This window comes from Eurosta solidaginis, chromosome 1 (genome assembly GCF_040869045.1).
Source record: "Eurosta solidaginis isolate ZX-2024a chromosome 1, ASM4086904v1, whole genome shotgun sequence".
Lineage (NCBI taxonomy): Eukaryota > Metazoa > Arthropoda > Insecta > Diptera > Tephritidae > Eurosta > Eurosta solidaginis.
Window position 1 is genome coordinate 385,501,084 of NC_090319.1, and position 18,940 is coordinate 385,520,023.

General features: G+C 34.6%; 2 protein-coding genes across 2 annotated transcripts in view; both read left to right on the plus strand.

Moving 5' to 3' along the window:
• The window catches only part of LOC137238408 (membrane-bound alkaline phosphatase-like), a 287,217-nt gene that overhangs the window by 84,678 nt on the left and 183,599 nt on the right, over positions 1-18,940 (plus strand). The window lies entirely within an intron of this gene.
• LOC137241364 (uncharacterized) lies at positions 3,163-3,585 on the plus strand. Its single transcript, XM_067768902.1, has one exon. The coding sequence runs from the start codon at positions 3,163-3,165 to the stop codon at positions 3,493-3,495; it is 333 nt and encodes a 110-aa protein (XP_067625003.1). The 3' UTR covers positions 3,496-3,585.

Sequence of the window (18,940 nt, forward strand, 5' to 3'; positions counted from 1 at the left end):
TTAGATTGTAACAAATTGTCAGGAAAGAGTCCTTGTAATAATTAGTCACTAAATGTACTAAATAGAATGAGAAAAAAGACTAAAAACTAGAAAATAAAATAGTTACAAAAAATTTTTAAGTTAAACGGTTTTATTGGTCTTACCTATGACTTTCAGTAGAAATTTTACGTGTCTAACGCTTTGATTTAATTGTCTAATCAACGCCCTAGGTTGATGAGGACCACCACCGCAATTTCCAAATTCGCGAGTTGAAACTTAGTAAAAGAGATAAAAGGCGAACTAGTAGGGGTTCCGAAAGCACTATTAGAAATTTTCCCTACAGGGTATGTAATGGCAGAAAATCTTTAACACTTTTAATTTAAAAAAAGGCTTCCTTTCAAATCTTTGTGACGCACTTTTATATTTTTTGCTATTGATTTGTAATTAAACGTAAATCTGTTACTGCATAATATTCGTTTATTGTGAGAAATGTCATTGCTAGACCTAGAATTTATTTGGAAAATTATGAACCCTTCATTTGTAAGTCAAGTCAGTAAGGAGTTATTGTTTAGGGTACTTTCGGATGTAAGCCACTCAGAAGAAAGTGGAGTTTGCTTATTTTAATGCAGATCCTACAAATCTAAAATATTGGCGGAGCGTTGTGAGGTCCACTTGAAAAGTTTGAAATTTTCTTTGCTTAAAAAACAACTAGAAAACATGGGTTTCATTCGACCCTTTTTATCTTATGTATTTCTAAATGGAATATGACAGGAATGCGAATGCTCGCATTTTTTCTTTTTCACATTTATCAATAATAAAAGCAATTTTGTCGTTTGGAAATGCATACTTTCGGGGTATAAATACAAAAGATGAAAATGTGATGCCATTTTCATAGGAGGTTCCCAGCATTGTCTTATCGAGTATAAGATTTGTCGACAAATTAGAATGCACGTAAGCAGCTCTTCTTTCAGTACGGCAACTTTTATGACAAGTCATGTAAGGAATAAGATTTTTATAAAACAGGCACATTCCACAGTGTCGGGTGAGACAATTTAATCATTATTGGTAAAAATTAAATAAGTTTTATGATTGAAGAGGGGAGTTGCCCTTATTGCTTTAAATGTATAAAAACATTTATTTGAAGCAATTTTTAATTTATAATTTATTTAATAATTTTGGAAAAATTTAAACAACGTGGCATCAGGCTGTCGCCTGCTGTTTCGATTATACCTTGTAAATCTCTTCAAAGCCTTTTCTCCCGGGAGTAGGATTTGAACCCACACTTCCTATTGTTAATATATAAAAAAACACGTGTCACAACATTTTTAGCCGCGATGGACTCCTAAACTACTGAACCGATTTTGAATTTATTTTGCACCCCGTATGTAGTCTAACTTGAGACACAGGATAGGTTATATCTCAGTTTATAGTCGCAATATTATTTTATTGCAATTTTTTTTATTTGTTTATACGTAATAATAAAATGTTACGTATATGCAGTGGCACTCGTATTTTCAGGTGGTGCGGATATACTTCCGTGTAATTGCTTGGTGTTTAATTAAACAATCTGCTTATCAATAAAAAATATTATAGCGAATGATATCAAGTATAGCACATCACCAGGCCCGCCGAGAGGGTGGGGCGGGAGGGGAGGTTTCTGAGGGGGCCCGCCATTTAGAGGTACTATGACATTTTTTTTTAGTTCAGGAGAGTATTTAGTTGTGTAGAGGGTAATTTTCATACTCCTGGGTGACTGGGGTCTCGAGATATAGGTCAAAACGTGGGCCAGTGAACGCCTAGACGGAGTTTATACAATATGGATATCAAATGAATGCTGTTGATTAGTGCTTTAGTACAGAGTAATATATTATCCAGAGACGGACTGGGACTGGGAATAGGACTAGGACTGGGACTGAGACTCGGAGTGGGGCTGGGACTTGGACTGGAATAAAATACATACCACCCTCTGCGACAGGCAATAAGGGATGCAGAAGAATGAAAAGAAATTGAGAGAAGAGAAAAGAGAGAAGGAGATTAAGACAGAGATAGAATGAGACGAAGATGGAGATATATTAAGCGAAAAAGACGGAGGGAGGAATGAATAAAAGGATTAGGAAACAGTGATGAAGGGGGGGGGGGGGGGCGTGCAGCATCAGACGGAAAAAGCTTATTAAATTATATGCAGATAGGCCAAATTTAGGGCGGGACAACGCCTGCCGGGTCTTCTAGTTCAAATATATAAAATATGTTAATTCTTCGTAGTTCTATAAATCTGTCGCCTTGTCCGTACTGATGTCACGTTGTTTAAATTTATTCCACATTATTAGATAAATACATTTAGCCATTAACTTGAAAAGTTTTGAAATGAAATCAGTTGAAAGTGTCGATACGAATCTAATGAAATACAAAAAATTTCAAAAATTTATGAACATTTTCCCATAAAGACAGGTGAGATAACGATACCATCAGCTCGCATTGGTTTGAGATTTCATCAAGTTCAAGTCATTGTAATATTGGTTACCATATGTCGATTTGAACAGGTCATATTGAAGACATTTGCTAAAAATACAATCTATGTATGTCAGTTTGTAGCCCGTATTGTCTTCATTTTCAAAATTTTTATTGCAAACAAGCTCGAAAATCAAAAACCATTCGCTGCCAAACTGCTACTAAATAAAACATTTTTTCACTATGTCATCAATTCATCTATGTAGTAATCTATCACATATATCGAAACAATTTTATCATAAACAACCAAGAAAAGAAAAAAACTAATGCACATACAATTTTATAAAAGCAACATACTTAATATATCTAATTAATATAAAAACGAGAGCCGCTTATAGATTTTTATTTATTTTTCTTTTATTTTGGTAATTTTGCTAACGAACAGAACTATTACAATTGTAATCAATGTTAAAATATAAGAGAATATAAGAAAAAATATTTAATATTTGAAAAAAGAAAAATAATTTGAAATGTAAAATATAATAAAAATACATGCAAACAATGCTTTCAAACTGCAAAAAATAGAAAAATTTCTCAAAGCAAAAACATTGATGCAACCCAAAATATATTCCGTCTTCTTTGTACTCGCAACACGTCTGAACCTCAATTACAACAAAAACACCAACACGCAACTTGCCTACATATATGCACAACAAATGATGCCTTCCAATTGCAATGAATTCAAACAATAAATCGAATAACGGCGATCTTCCGCATTGTCTTCGGTCAACTCAATGCCATATATTCATCTTATATACCGGCGATGCGCTTTGCAGGTTGGCCACAGCGCAAGATGTGCGCTATCTTCACGATTTAAACATACAAATATCTGAGAAACGACAGGCGACGTGCGCGGAACAACAAATTGACCGCGACCTAAGCACAAAGCATTTTGAAACGTTTGACACTTTTTGGGGCCGACCGGGACATGGAGCGCCTAGCGAAGTTACAACAAAACAGAAATTGAACAATTTGCTTTACGGCGTTGCTAACGAATGCTGGAATTGAATGGACTTACATGGGGCAAACATACATAGTTCAATAACTGTTTTAAGTGTTGAAAATGGAGGCGCAGACAGTGGAGATGTATAGGTATAATTTAAGACACAAATTTATGTATTACAAAAATTTTAAAGTTAGTTTTGTTGATGAAAATGTTGTACATATACTTAAAAGTTGTGCAACTCAGATAAGATTTTGTTTTATGTATTTGCATTAGGGTTTGTTATTTGATATTAGTTTCATGTATTACATATGGGGTTTTAGCGAAGCATAGCCTTGGCCCAATAACATGATCGATTTGGAAGATTTTCACAGCTTCACTTAATTATTCGAAAATTTTGCTATAATTTTCAAGATTGAATGATTCTTTTCTTGGTAGAGGAAGTTTAGTTTTTTACTCTCCGACATAGAACATATCACGCCATAACTCATTGCGACTTACATTGTTTTATTTATGTGAGCTACATTTTTATTTCTTTATTCGAATTGTGATTTTGCGAACTTTGATAAAGAAGTTAAAGGAAACAGGGAATCATTGTATACATTTTTTAGCTTTTTACAAACTTAAAGTGTTAATGAAAAAGTTAATGAAATATGTTTTTGATATAAAAACAAATAACTTTACTGAAATCCATCGGTAGAATGAGGTGGTATGGAAAGTCCCATCTTTGCCTTTACTATATGTAAAATTAAAGAACCAAACTTGCTTTAAGCAAAGCAGCCGATCTACTAAACCGAGTTTCCCAACTAGAATTTCAAAAGGACATTTGTATGCCCAGATTTATACGGGTGTGTTTTTGAGTAGTTTTTCTAATAAAAATATGTCTAATTAGATTTTGCGCTAAATCCATTTCCTATATACAATTTATTTTCTAAGTCCAAAGGCGAACGTACATAAACGTTTTGGTAGGTTTAAAGCGACAAACGCAGTAAGGTGTTCCATTGTTTTTGAAACGATATCGGAGCGTCAAGAAGAGCAACGTAGCCAAAGTGTTTATGTACTAAATCCACCTTAAAGATATACTTCGCCACGTTATTGCTTACACTATGAGGTAGGTAATTGGCATAGTAGAATTAACCACTTCATCTTGGTTTGGATTGTCGGTATTTTATTGTTTGAAAATTTCAAGGCAATCCCGTGCGTCTATAGCTCCCATACAAACAATATCTTTATTATCACGCATATGTATATCTTTGAAATCAGTTATGACTATTCTGAGTGGAATTTCGCTCTCTCTGGGCTGCCGTTTCTAAAACACCCTATCTCAGAATTTTTTTCATAAAAGACCCAGCTAAGGTGAAAATGTATTGAATTTAAGCTTCGATGGGCGCTTTTGAAACAAAGTCTGAGTTAGGGCGTTATTCGAACGTTTTCTGAGATAGAGCTGATTATTATCAGCAGTCGATATTGTAATTAAAAAAAAAAGAAATACTCGTCTATACATTTTTAGGAAAACATTTCTATGGCGAAAAATTACTCCGGCATTTTCTTATTTACTTTTTATTACATTTGTATTCGAAATTGCTTGGATATAAGTTAAACAAGTGTTGTGGATATACGATTATTCTTACAATTATTTTTTTCATTGAAAATAGAAAATTAATCTATATAGCAGGTAAAGAATGATCCAGTTTTGGTTTCTAGTTTTTATCTCGAAAACTTTTGCGGAATAACATATTAAGATTATTTATTAAAGTTTTTTTTCTGCATGAAATTAGAATTTCAAGTAAAGATAAAACCCAAAATATCGTCTAATGATGCACACCCTAATACATATGTAGGCAAGCAAATGTTCTACAAATTGCTGTTAACTCACAAAGGCCGCAACTGAAAGCTTTTCGAAGATTTTGATTTAATATACATTTTAAAATTGAATATAACCTAACTTTTAATTCGAAAGTCTTTAAAAGCAAAGCATGGAAACTTTTAAAGGGCCATAAAAAATTTAATTTTGTTTCACTCTTAAATTTTAAATTTGCTGGTTGGGGCTTTTGGAATTATGGCTCTGAATATTTATGCGGAATAAGAGCGAAATGTTAAATAAAAAACTTTGTCGATTTGCCAGGTCGCAAATCACACAAAGTTTTCGAAAAAAGGGAAGAGGTTGTAGATTAGTTAATTTTTATTGTTTACTATTTAAATTTGAATAAATTTATATTTTCATGAAGAGCTTAAATTGAAAAGTTTGAAGAATGCGAGCCCCTGCTTCTGAAATTGAGCTCAGATACTAAACTGCAAGTAAATATATCAATTAATAAATGTTTAAAGATGTTGATGAATTTTAAGTACATATTTTTAGTTTTAATAGAGGATATTATTATTCTTTAAAAGTATTTTTTTATTAAATTTCAAGGCTGGCTTTCGCATCATTAAGTAAGTCAAACGATTGAAATTGCTCAGAATATTGTAGTGAGTGAACTTTGAAAATATTGTTTGTTTTTTGTTGTTTACAAATATTAAAATTTAGATTTATTAAACACAGCTGTTTGTAAATAGATTATATATATAAATAATAATTAAGTATAATAGACAAAATAAAAAGAAATTTTATTTAACAATGAAGTTTTATTAGTTTCCTTAATAAGGCGTTCTTGAAATGCATTTTTAAATAAAATTTTTGTACAGACCGATTTTAAAACAAACTCCTAAACTATGATATTCCCAACTCCTGAAATTTTTTTCTATTCACCAAAATATATATTTTGCACTTTTTGGTACGCAAATATTTATTTGCACATCGTAGGCACAATGACTTTTTAAAACCAGTAAGGAATGTTAAGTTCGGGTGTAACCGAACATTACATACTCAGCTCAGAGTTTTAGAGACAAAATAAGGGAAAATCACCATTTAGCATTTAGCACAAATGAACCTAGGGTAACCCTGGAATGTGTTTGTAAGAAATGGGTTCCAAATGGAAGGTATTAAAGAGTATTTTAAAAGAGAGTGCGCCATAGTTCTATAGGTGGACGCAATTTAAGGATATCGCCAAAAAGGTGGATCAGGGGTGACTCTAGAATGCGTTTGTACAATATGGGTATCAAACGAAAGGTGTTAAAGAGTATTTTAAAAAGGAGTGGGCCTTAGTTCTATGGATGGACGCCTTTTCGAGATATCGCTATAAGGGTGGACCAGGGGTGACTCTAGAATGTGTTTGTACGATATGGGTATCAAACGAAAGGTGTTAATGAGTATTTTAAAAAGAAGTGGGCCTTAGTTCTATGGATGGACGCCTTTTCGAGATATCGCCATAAGGGTGGACCAGGGGTGACTCTAGAATGTGTTTGTACGATATGGGTATCAAATTAAAGGTATTAATGAGGGTTTTAAAACGGAGTGGTTGTAGTTGTATATGTGAAAACGTTTTCGAAATATCGACCAAAATGTGGACCAGGGTGACCGAGAACATCTTCCGTCGGGTACCGCTAATTTATTTATATATGTCATACCACGAACAGTATTCCTGCCAAGATTCCAAGGGCTTTTGATTTCGCCCTGCAGAACTTTTTCATTTTCTTCTTCTTAATATGGTAGGTGTCACACCAATTTTACAAAGTTTTTTCTAAAGTTATATTTTGCGTCAATAAACGAATCCAATTACCATGTTTCATCCCTTTTTTCGTATTTGGTATAGAATTTTGGGATTTTTTTCATTTTTCGTAATTTTCGATATCGAAAAATTGGGCGTGGTCATAGTCGGATTTCGGCCATTTTTTATACCAAGATAAAGTGTGTTCAGATAAGTACGTGAACTAAGTTTAGTAAAGATATATCGATTTTTGCTCAATTTATCGTGTTAACGGCCGGGCGGAAGGACAGACCGTCGACTTTGTATAAAAACTGCGCCTGGCTTCAACCGATTTCGCCCATTTTCACAGAAAACAGTTATCGTCATAGAATCTATGCACCCACCAAATTTCACAAGGATTGGTAAATTTTTGTTCAACTTATGGGATTAAAAGTATTCTAGACGAATTAAATGAAAAAGGGCGGAGCCACACCCATTTTGAAAATTTCTTTTATTTTTGTATTTTGTTGCACCATATCATTACTGGAGTTGAATCTATAATGTAAAGATATTCAAGTTTTTGTTAAAATTTTACTTAAAAATTGTTGGTTTAAAAAGTGGGCGTGATCGTTATCCGATTTTGCTAATTTTTATTTAGCACACATATAGTAATAGGAGTAACGTACCTAACAAAATTTCATCATGATATATTCAACGACTGCGAAATTACAGCTTGCAAAAGTTTTAAACTACCTTCTTTTAAAAGTGGGCTGTGCCACGCCCATTGTCCAAAATTTTACTACTTTTCTATTTTACGTCATGAAGTCAACGCACCAATTTTCATCGCTTTATCTCGAATTATTGCACTTTTTCGGTTTTTCGAAATTTTCGATATCGAAAAAGTGGGCGTGGTTGTAGTCCAATTTCGTTCATTTTAAATATTGATCTGAGATGAGCGCTCAGGAACCTACGTACTAAGTTTCGTCAAGAGACCTTAAAATTTACTCAAGTTAGCGTATTTACGGGCGGACGGACGGACGGACATGGCTAAATGAATTTCTTTTTTCACCCAGATCATTTTGATATATAGAAGTCTATATCTATCTCGATTTGTTTATGCCGTTACGGATTACCGTTATTCGAACAGAGTTAATATACTCTGTGAGCTTTGCTCAGCTGAGTATAAAAAAATTACTACACAAAACTGTTATACACAGTTTGAAAGTCACTGTAGATAAACAAATTACATTTGTGTGATGTGTGAGAAAGAGAGCATAATTTGGCCTGGAAAATCGACTGTTATGTGGAAGCTACCATTGTCGGCATTGGAAAGTATGACACGAATTGTGGAAACTGTTTTACTTTCGTCAATAAGGATACATATGCGATGGTCATGTCTTCAGTTTTTCCAATGCTGGCATTGCAGATGGTAAACTAGCTTAAGTAGCAGCGAGGTGGTGTTTGTTGGTATGATACAAGTATTTGGTTACGAAATTTTGGGTGGATGAATTTGATTAAATGAAGAAGAATATGTTTCTTTAAATCTGTGCAATAATATTTGCTCACCTTATTCGGTAAATATAAATTTGCTATGCCTGCCTATCATACCGATGGTGCAAGATTCAAATCCGGGGATAGGTAGCATCAAATTGCTTTAATATATTTTTGATATAAAATGGGGAAGTCTCGAGATGAGCAAGTTATGAAACATTCCTCAGCTTCATCGCGAAGGTATACAAAATCTATAGGTCTCACTTTTATTTATAGAAAATAACCCATAGCAGTGGACCGCAAGCTGTAGAATAAGCTGGATGAAATGCTACCATTTTTTAAGCTTTAGTAAGTTTCTCCTGATTTTAACGGAGTCTGGACTATTTTGTAAATACTTGATACAACTCTCAGTAAAATCTTTATCATGGCAAGAAAAACAGTCCAAAAGCCAATGCATATCTTGACAAAAATCTACATGGTTTGATTTTTCCTAACTCGAGAAATTAATATCGACATATTTTCCAAGTTGATATATTTTTCTTTTTAACTGGTGCTCGACCATTAAAATAGCTATGGCTGTTGAATAAGGCGCGCCAATTTTCTTCCATTTCTTTAACTTGCGTAAGTTGCAATAACAAGGTGATCTCCCGTCACAACCTTTTCGGAATGCGGCCCAGTCCGTTGCTCTCTTGGTGCTTCTTAACTATGTGTGACGTTTCCCGCGATCTTTTCTCTCTTACCTGCATCTAGTGTATTATGATCGTTATTCCTAGGACATATATTATTGAGTGCAACATATACTCCGCCAGCTTTTTTATTTGCAGAGTTTAATGCTGCTCTTACTCCCTAGAACAAATGCACGAAGTATATTCAAATCCTTCTGTCGGTTTGTGGTGCTGCAAAAGTAGCAACACTTGGCTTTGCAGTGTCTAAGTAGCTATATTTTTGTAGCCTATAACAAAGCTCTGTTGCTGCGGTGATCAACATCCTGATTGTGAAGCTAAGAAGCTCCTTTTCTGAAGATTTTCCCATTTCGGTAGACTTCTGGCCAATGCTATTGCTACGCTCAATTGGCACTGCAGCTTTGACACATCATCCTTTAAGAAAAAGCCAAATTAACAGTCTTACCTCTGGTTGATTTCTCCTAGAAAGACGGAATATTGCCGTTAACTCATTTTGCTTATCTCATACTTCATATTTTCTCTCGGCTGAGTATATAAATTTATTGTTTTTCCCTCTTTTTGACTTTTCGCTTATGAATTTGTTGCCTCCTCACTACTGGAGTTGCTCTGTCGTTCACCCTTAGAAGTTCACGTATTGTCGATATGGCTGGCCAGCCTCAAGTCTCTGGGACTGTGTTCTTTCTGTCTCTCGAAAACAGGCTTACCGATTTCAGCATCTTATTTCAATAGCTTCGAAGCTCAGAATGATAGTTATTAATCACCGACATCCCAACTGCAATAAACAAAAAATTTCACTTGTCTTTTGTGGTTCTGTGGGGCACAGTTTACTTAAATGGTCGAATGATTTGATGGCCTATTCAACTTTTTGAGGGGTTACTAATGTACCCATCGAATGTTGGTTAACCTCGGAATTGAAAGATGTAAACAGGTCTGTGGTGCAACCTATGTAGTGCGTGCCAGTGAGAAATCCTAACATTTCGCCGCTTTTTTCAACAGCTGTTAGGCTGCTCCCAGAAGATGCTATTACCAGAGCGTACTGGTTTTATATCTTTTAAATAACTCCCAATATTCGTATATACAGGGTAAACATCGCTGCAGTTGGGCTTTTTGGGAAGAACTCCTCGTAGCCCCTTTACCCTATAGTACCTTTCCCATTGAGCCTTCTTTGCAGTCTTCTCGAATTACAGCATCTTCTAAGCTTGTCAAGATGAAGTGTGTATAGCTTGATTAAAAGGTCTCGTGCTATTTCTTTTGAGTGTGAAAATTTCGGAACCCCTCTACGTTAGCTTCTGTTTTTGTCTTGAACCTGCAATGACACCAAAGTCTTTGAAGGCAGTGTGGCCAGTCTCTGTGAGTACGCCTTGTAAATTTTTAGCAATTAGTTGAACTTACTAAGGGAAGCTGATGAGCAAACCTTCATTTTCGTGTAGCCTGCTCTTTGCCTATATATATTTTCACTTCAAACTAAAAAAAATTCTTGGTAGACCAAAAGGGCATCAAAGTTATAGCATAAAAGTTTGAAAACTAGCGTAATTAGATTTCCATTGCCAGCACGTGTTTTAGTTTTTCAAAACATATGCCCATTTACTTTGTGCAAGTTAGTGTGGTCCTTATAAATCAAATAAAGTATTTCCTCCGATCCCACCTAGTTGGAGACGGTATAGTGGTGTCCCGAATGGGCACTATTAAGATATTTGTATGAGGACTCAAATGGGAATATTTTTTTTTTGTATAATACGCAAAATATATAATATTATAGTAGGCGATATAACATATAAATTTTGAGCCTGATTGGAATCGGTTAAGGAGTATCGCACAATATTTAAAGTCAATATTTTAAAATATTGAGTCTTCATAGCGTACCCTAAACTGTAACACCTGAGCAATACCCTTAACAGTTTTCAGTCGGAACCAAACTTTATATGTGATATCGCCTACGATATTATCGATTTTAGGTATAAGACAACAAAAAATTTAGTTGTAATTTTTTGAGTCCCTTCAGATAAATCTTAGCTTGGATCCCAGTGTCTTACTCCTTAATAGTCTTCAATAGGGACCCAATGTGATATTTTTAAACTTGGTATTACTGTTTGAAGGAGTAAGACTGAAAAAAATTAGATATTCGATTTATGAGGAACACCCTAATAAATATGCATAAGTTGTAGTTTAATTAGCGCTTAAATGGAACTGAAATATGATTACCTACTCGGAAATGTTAAATGAAATTCCGTGACACTTCCGACAATTTTTGCACATGTTTCCAGGGCATAATTTACATACATACATGCATATGTTTCTACGTGGCTAGAAGAAAAGACAACTGTATGTAGGGTTTGACTGACTTTTAGTATTATGTTGCCTTGAGGTGGGTTGGATGTGGATAAATTGGCATATGTCGAAGCTACATTTGCTAAGTGCAAAGCCATTTAGATATAGAGATGGAGAGATTTGTTGTTTTATTTGTTCTAAGAAAACTTTTGCGTTTTATACCTCAATATGTATTGGCATTTCTTCGATAATGATTTGACATGAAGAAAAGTTGTTGTAAATGAGGTCAATATGGTCATAAGTGGACGTATATACATATATACATAGTATATAAGTATGTAAATATGTATACCGACAAGGAATAAATCAAATATAAAGTTCTTTCAGTTTTAAGCTTAAGTTACTTTAGTTTTATTTGCAAAGCATATGCTTCCATGCTCTTAAAACGTTCAATCATTGTCTTTGCTCTGAATTTGCCAAAAGGGTCGCCACTGCGTATACGCAACATTTTTCATTTGATTTCATTTCACTGAATGTGTATATGCAGTAGTAAGCTTGCTACTATATTTTGTATAATGTCCTTACAACTTTTGTGTTTTGTAGCTATCTGTTTTCAATTTTGGCACCAAAGCACATAATAATTATTAGAATATAATATTAGTATCAAAAGGAGAACAAAACAAAGTAGGAAGGCATCAAGGATAGAAATCAAGAAGGTTAAAGGGTAAAACGGGCGATGTTGTACTTTGTGTGAAAATGAATAGCGCTAATAAGTTTTAATTGAGGGGAATGTGACAAATATAATTACCAAACATTCGGGTATTTAACAAATGTTTGCAGCAGTGACAAGACGGTATACTAAAGTATAATTTAATATTTTTGCAAAGTAAAAAATAATTCTAACAAAATTATGTTTAGATTCTTTCTGAGGACCCATACCTGAAGTCAACAAGTGGCAAACGTTGGAGTAATAGAAGCATAGAAACTTATTTGTACTGATGTACTCAATGCCCTGAAAGGGAAACCTGCTCTGAGAGAGGCTACCGCAACAAGTTCAAATCTAACCTATTTATGTATGTCTTTACTAGACTTAAGCACTTTATAATCACACATTAGATTTTGTTTAAAAATTGTTTAATAAATTCATGAAAATGTAATAAAACAGAGTGAAATGTACTTGCGCTTAGGAAAAGAGAGCAACAGCTGCACAAAATAATGACACTCGACTGTAAAATAACTGCGCAACTGAGTTGAAAGAGGTGTGACATACGCCAACCTACCAACACTTAACAACATGACATAATGTGGGCAGCCAAGACAACAACGCAGTAACACAACAGCAAATTGGTGTGTCTTAAAACAATGAAATAACATCTTGTCCTATGTAAAACACTTGTTTCACCGCTGTCAGTTGCAACTTGCATGACTATGTCTATGACCTAAAAGGAGTCACGAAAGAGTGTCAACGTCGAGTGGTGAAGTACTTGTAAATCACAAAAGTAGCGACTGGTGCACACAAAAAGTTGCATTGTACTAAATTTTGAAATATTTGCGAAGGCATGACGGAAATGGGTGTTTGCTTAAGGTTTTTATTTCTTAAATTAATTAAACATAAAGTGTAATTAGGTAAACTCTAAGCACAGCTAAGGTCCTAGCTAGATAAGCCTCAATAACAACAATGCGATAATACGCCGACAACAATGATCTCTCCAGTTTTTTCGTCTCGCAAAACCTAATATTGTCACCGACGAAATCATCAGCGACATATAAGAAATGTCATCCATATTGGACATCCATGTCGATGGCATTACGCTACCGACTGTTTTACATTCAAAATACAGGATGTGACGGAGCACGAATCCGCAATGGTAATTTATATAATAAATATAAAATTCTGAAATCTCTTGTACGCAGCTCTTAGGATAAAGATAAAGCGACGCTCATTGCCATTTACAAAGCAATTGGCCGACCACTTATATGCTAAGTTTCGCCAATATGGTCGCCGAGCTTAAAGGTTACTCATTGGAAAAGATAACAGGCCTATCGAAACACCGATCTCAGAACTGCTACGGGTTGCCTTGATGTATCCCTAGAACACTATTTACACGGTGAAGGAAGTGTACTCCTCATAAGGGAGAGAAATGAAATGCTGAACAAACCATCTCTGCTAAATACCAAGAAACCTCCAAACATCCCAATAGGCATCTGATTGAAGAGCCTCCTTCGCAAAGACTTAAAAAGTTATTTTGGCAAGCGTTTTGAGGAAATACGGCACCTGAGAACTCAGCCGTATGAAGAGAAGAACCATAAAAAGATCCTCAGAGAAATCCCCCAAAACGTATCGGACCTCTATGCAAAGAAAAATCTTTAACTGTTCGATTTCGCTCATATCGACTCTACCACACATATTGTTCCCATATTAAGCTACAGTGTGGTGACTAAGTACACTTACGCTTACATTCGTTATTCCTCCCTACATCGTACTCGTTAAGCCGAGGTGCCATTGGCATGTGATAGGATAGTAAACATAATCGTAGCTCTGATTATAGTCGTAAATATAACGCTAACCTCAGTCGCAGCCTTAAGCCAAAACTGAGCTGTATCCGTAACTATGACTATAGTATTGAAAGCAGGAGTTAACCCAAATTGAACTTACTTGTTTCTAAAACAATAAAGGTAACCGTGATTGTAACCGTAAGATATTCTATAGTAGTAATCATAACCGTAACTTAGCCATAACGTTCGGTAATGGGGTAATCGTGTTCATACTGTAGCCAATACTTTAAAATTCTTCATAAACATAACTGTTTTTGAAACAGTTGCGGTCAGGTGACGACATAACCTTAACCAGCGCATCATCGATGTCCACCACAAAACTATTAACGTTACCGTAATTACAACTTACGGTAGCTCTAAATGCAACGCATACACCTATCTATAGCCGTAAGCTTTAACTGCAGTAACAGCAGTCATAACCCAACATAATTCTAGTCGCACGCATAAATTATTTTAACAGAAACTATAGTAAGAGCAGCCGTAAACATAACCGCAGCCATAACAGCAACTTTCAACGTAATAGGTGTCGCAGCTGTAGGTCTAAAAGGTCTAAACGGTATGATCGAAGTGGTAGCTATAACAGTAACCGTGTCTGATACAATTATGCCGCTCCTAGCTCTGATCGTTACCTTTCAGACAATATTGCAAAATTATGTAGTACGTTAAAAGAACGGCATACACTGTTTCTAAAGTAAATAATTTTTCCTTACATTTCCGCATTGACGAGTAGAAAAAACAGCAAAAGAGGGTCTCTTCATTTGAATGTTACAGCGAGCGGGTTGATATTGAGAAGCTCCTTACTTCCTTCCAATGTCCTTTTAAGCTCCAAAGTCGTTGTTACATAGTTTTGTCTGCTAACCAAGTCGTTGACCCTTAAAGTATACCTACCAAACTATGAAAAACGACTAAGTGAAACTGATAATAGGACTCAAAAGAACATTACTAGTAATCATAGAGCTTCTTTAAGCAAAAATAAAGACATAATAATGTAAACAATTGGATGTTAAACAACCGAAATGGTGGGGGGGTACTTATACGAAAAAAAAAAAAAAAAAATTGTTCCGTCCTTTTTTTTATATGTGGCCCACCCAATGTTTGGTATTACAGACTAATGTATTTCAAACTAGCAGGGTACCCGGCGCTTCTCGGATTGGACAGATACTAATCTAAATAAGAAGGTGTATTTTAACGCATTCCTTCCCGTTACTGAAAGTCAAGCTTTCAGTACATACGATTTTATTGATCTTCTTCAAAATGTATCTCCCAATTTTTCTCTTTCTTACCGTTTATAATTTCCTTATCTCTCCTTCTTCTTTTTTACACCCTCTACCTCTCTCCTTCTTTTTACTTAGATCCCTCATTCCTCTAATTTATCATTCTTTGATTTATTTTTCAAATTTTATTTTGTCACATACAATTCATACCCAAAATCTCATAACTTAATCAAAATATTTTAGCTGCACAATTTTTGTCTATCATCTCATATAGACAGCTATTTTTACAATGGAATGCTTAAATTTTATAAAAACTTTTAAATCACTCAATGCAATTGCTTTAACTTTTTGTGAATTCATGGCTATTACCAAACAAAAGTTCTGTACTTAAGTACACACAAGGCGTATGAGTAACTTTTGCTGACATACAAAATTTGTCGCACCACCCAGTGGCGCACTTGAAATTGAAAAAACAATTTTTTATTTAAAATTCTTAGTTCTGAAATATGAAAAAACCTTCGTTTTAATCGAAGATACCTATAGCCAAAATTTGGTAATGATGTGTGAAATACGTTTCCATAGGGAACACACACACACAGAATTTGATTTATATGTATAGATTTTAATATTACTGAAAGGATAACCCTATATACAACCCTGATGCCACATTGATACGTGTAAACTAGGGCTGGGACAATACGCATATTCGAATATCCGGATATCCGTTGACACGGATAAAATCCGGACGGCATGGATATCTGGATTTATGAAGATCTGGTTGATAACCGTATTTTTGGATATCCAGTGAAAGCAACAAATTGATGTACCATATATGTTTTTTAACATTAATAGCAATAAATTCGTGGGGCATTTAAATCAATTAGCAGCATTTTTTGCACAATATAAAAAAATGGCACTGTTCTTATTTTCACTTGTTTGCAAAATTGTAGGTTTTTAATTTTTGACGTTAATTTAATAATCTACAAACATATTTTGTGAATAATTTTTCGATGTTTGCTTCATTCAATTCTGATATGCGGATATTCAACTTTTATATTCCAGTATCCGGACATGCGGATATCCGGATTTTCCTTTTACGTATCCGGATAGTCGAACAGCGGATAGCCGGATTTTTGCTTAGCTATCCGGTTACTCGAAAATCCGGGTATTCCGAATTGTTGAAAAATCCGGATGCATTTCACAGCCCTAATGTAAACATATATTGTTAGAGCATAAATATGCAAATTCAATTGTTACAACATAAGTGTATGTTAGTAGGTATGTAGGTATATATGTATATATGTATGTATGTGAAGCAAGCCAGCAATTGAGGTTAGAGTGTACAACTTTACGGTGAAAGATGTCATACAAATCATAATTTGAGCATCTCTCTACTTGAATTTTTAAGTAACCGTCACACTTTATGCATTTGTTCCATCCTTAAACATATACATACACTTTTTTTGTAACAAAAACAGAAACTCATATAAACACTCAATTCAAAATCCCTATAAAGTTGACAATGATATAAACTAGGGGATATGTTCATGCAAAGATATGCGGCTTTGGCAGACACGACTTGAGCACATGGGTTGTACCTTTTCTTTCCTTAGTTAGATTTTGTTTTTGTTTATCTTTTTATATTTGTGTGCGTGTGCATACGTCGCAGGTGCATTCAATTGAAATTTTTGGATTTTTGTGTAAATAAACATATGCACATATATATGTATGTAAATAGGTAAATGTGTGTGTAAAAAAGAAGTACGTTTGAGAATCTAAATAAATAAAGCCCTCATGTAAATTGTTTTGTGGATTTGCGTCTTTAAGTTAATCCAACACTGTAAATATAATGACATTTGTAAGAATTTTTGCATAGAGCTTCCCTATAGATAAAGCCATCAGCTGTGTACGTCACACAATTTGTTGCTTATCCTCTTAAATTGTTTGCCTGTCGTTCGCTTTGTTGCAATGAGATAGCAAGATATATACAAACTGAGGGCTTTGTAGTTTTTTTGTTTGTTTTTTGGCAATTTATGTTTTATGCAGGCAAATTTAATGCTGAAGGACATTTTCAATTGCAACTGAAAAGAGGAGAAGAGTTTGGTTGATTATGTAGGAAATGATAAAAATGCTTCAATAAATTTTAATTGGTCATATTGCCGGACTTATTGGATGATACGATAAGTATGACCCGTTTACGTTGAAACGATTGAAATTGAATAGGTGAGCTGAACTGTATCAGTATGATAGCTGAGGTTGGCTATCTCTCTAGGCCATGAGATATGGTCAAAGTCATCATCATCATAAAGGCGGTGAAATATTTAAACGTCTATATCAAATATTAAAGCCAATCAGCCTACCTTAGTTCCCTCTAGTATGCTAGAACGCCTGACTGATCTTTTCGTAAGTCGAAAGATTCTACGAGAGAGGGTAATGGCATCTGAACGCGCCTTTAATAAGGATAGACCTCCTGAAACAGCCTTCTATTCATTTTTTAAACTCAATCTAGAGCAAATATTATATATTGCTGGGCGTCTGTTCGACGACTAAGGCACGAGGATTCCCACCGAGCTGGTTTTATTTATTAGTAAGTAAAATATTCTGGGTTAAGACACCCTCAGTCGAGGGACAACTTTCGGGGCTGCCTGACAGAGTACCTTGAGATTATTCTCGAGAGAAAGCTCTTATGGAAGCCTAGTCACAGGGAGTAGGGCTAGCAAAGCTTTGGTTGCTTGTACTACTGAATATGTAGCAATTAAAAACTTCTGTCTTCGAGGTGACTTCGGTTTTATTTTAGGTCATTTGAAACCATTTCGGTAGAGATAGATTACCATTTCAAAATCACTTCGGGATTATTTTCGAAATCCTGTTGAGACTATTTTCTGACCGATTCGAAACCAAATCAGGTTTACTGGGGATTATTTTGGGTAAAATTTCAGGAACAATTCTGAATAATAATAATCCCGAGGTAATCCTGAACTGGTTTTGTAACTATCCCGAAATGGTTTCGAAATATTTTCGAAATGCTTCTGAATTGGACCCGAAGTATAAAACCTTAAATAGTCCCAAAGTTATCCTGAAATTATATCAAATTAGTACTGAAATAATTTCGAAATTATTCCACAGGTAGTGCCGAAGTGATCCAGAAACTGCCTCTAAATTGAACAGAAATATTTTTAAAATTATCATTCCTGAAGTCATCGCAAAATGCAGCTTGAAACCCGGAGTCTTAAGCTCTTATTAAAACTTGTCCACTCTACGTTTCCAGTAGTTCAAACATTTGGTTTCTTTCAATTTATCATCAATATGATACGTAAACTTCTTTTGTATCTTTTGTATCAACGCTGGTTTACAATCAATTAAAGAGTTGAACTAAACCCTATTGGTTTCATTTACAAAAAGAAAAAAAAAAAACTATGAATACATTAACTGAATACTTAAAAATCTAGTTGGCGTTTTACTTCGCTAATAAATATCTACATATTTAAAAAAGTTTAAATTGCATCTTTTTAAATATGCACAGCTAGGTAAGGTTAAATATTAACATCAAATATCACTTTTTAAGCTTTGTTGGTAAAAGCATTTAGAGAGATTTAATACATGGCGTATGAGTAAGGTTTCATTTTTCCTTCTGATAGAACCAGCGGAAGCGAAAAGAGGTAAGTGGCTGATTGACCGCAAAAATACTCGAGCAATTCAACCATTCGTACACTTGTGTACACATACATACCC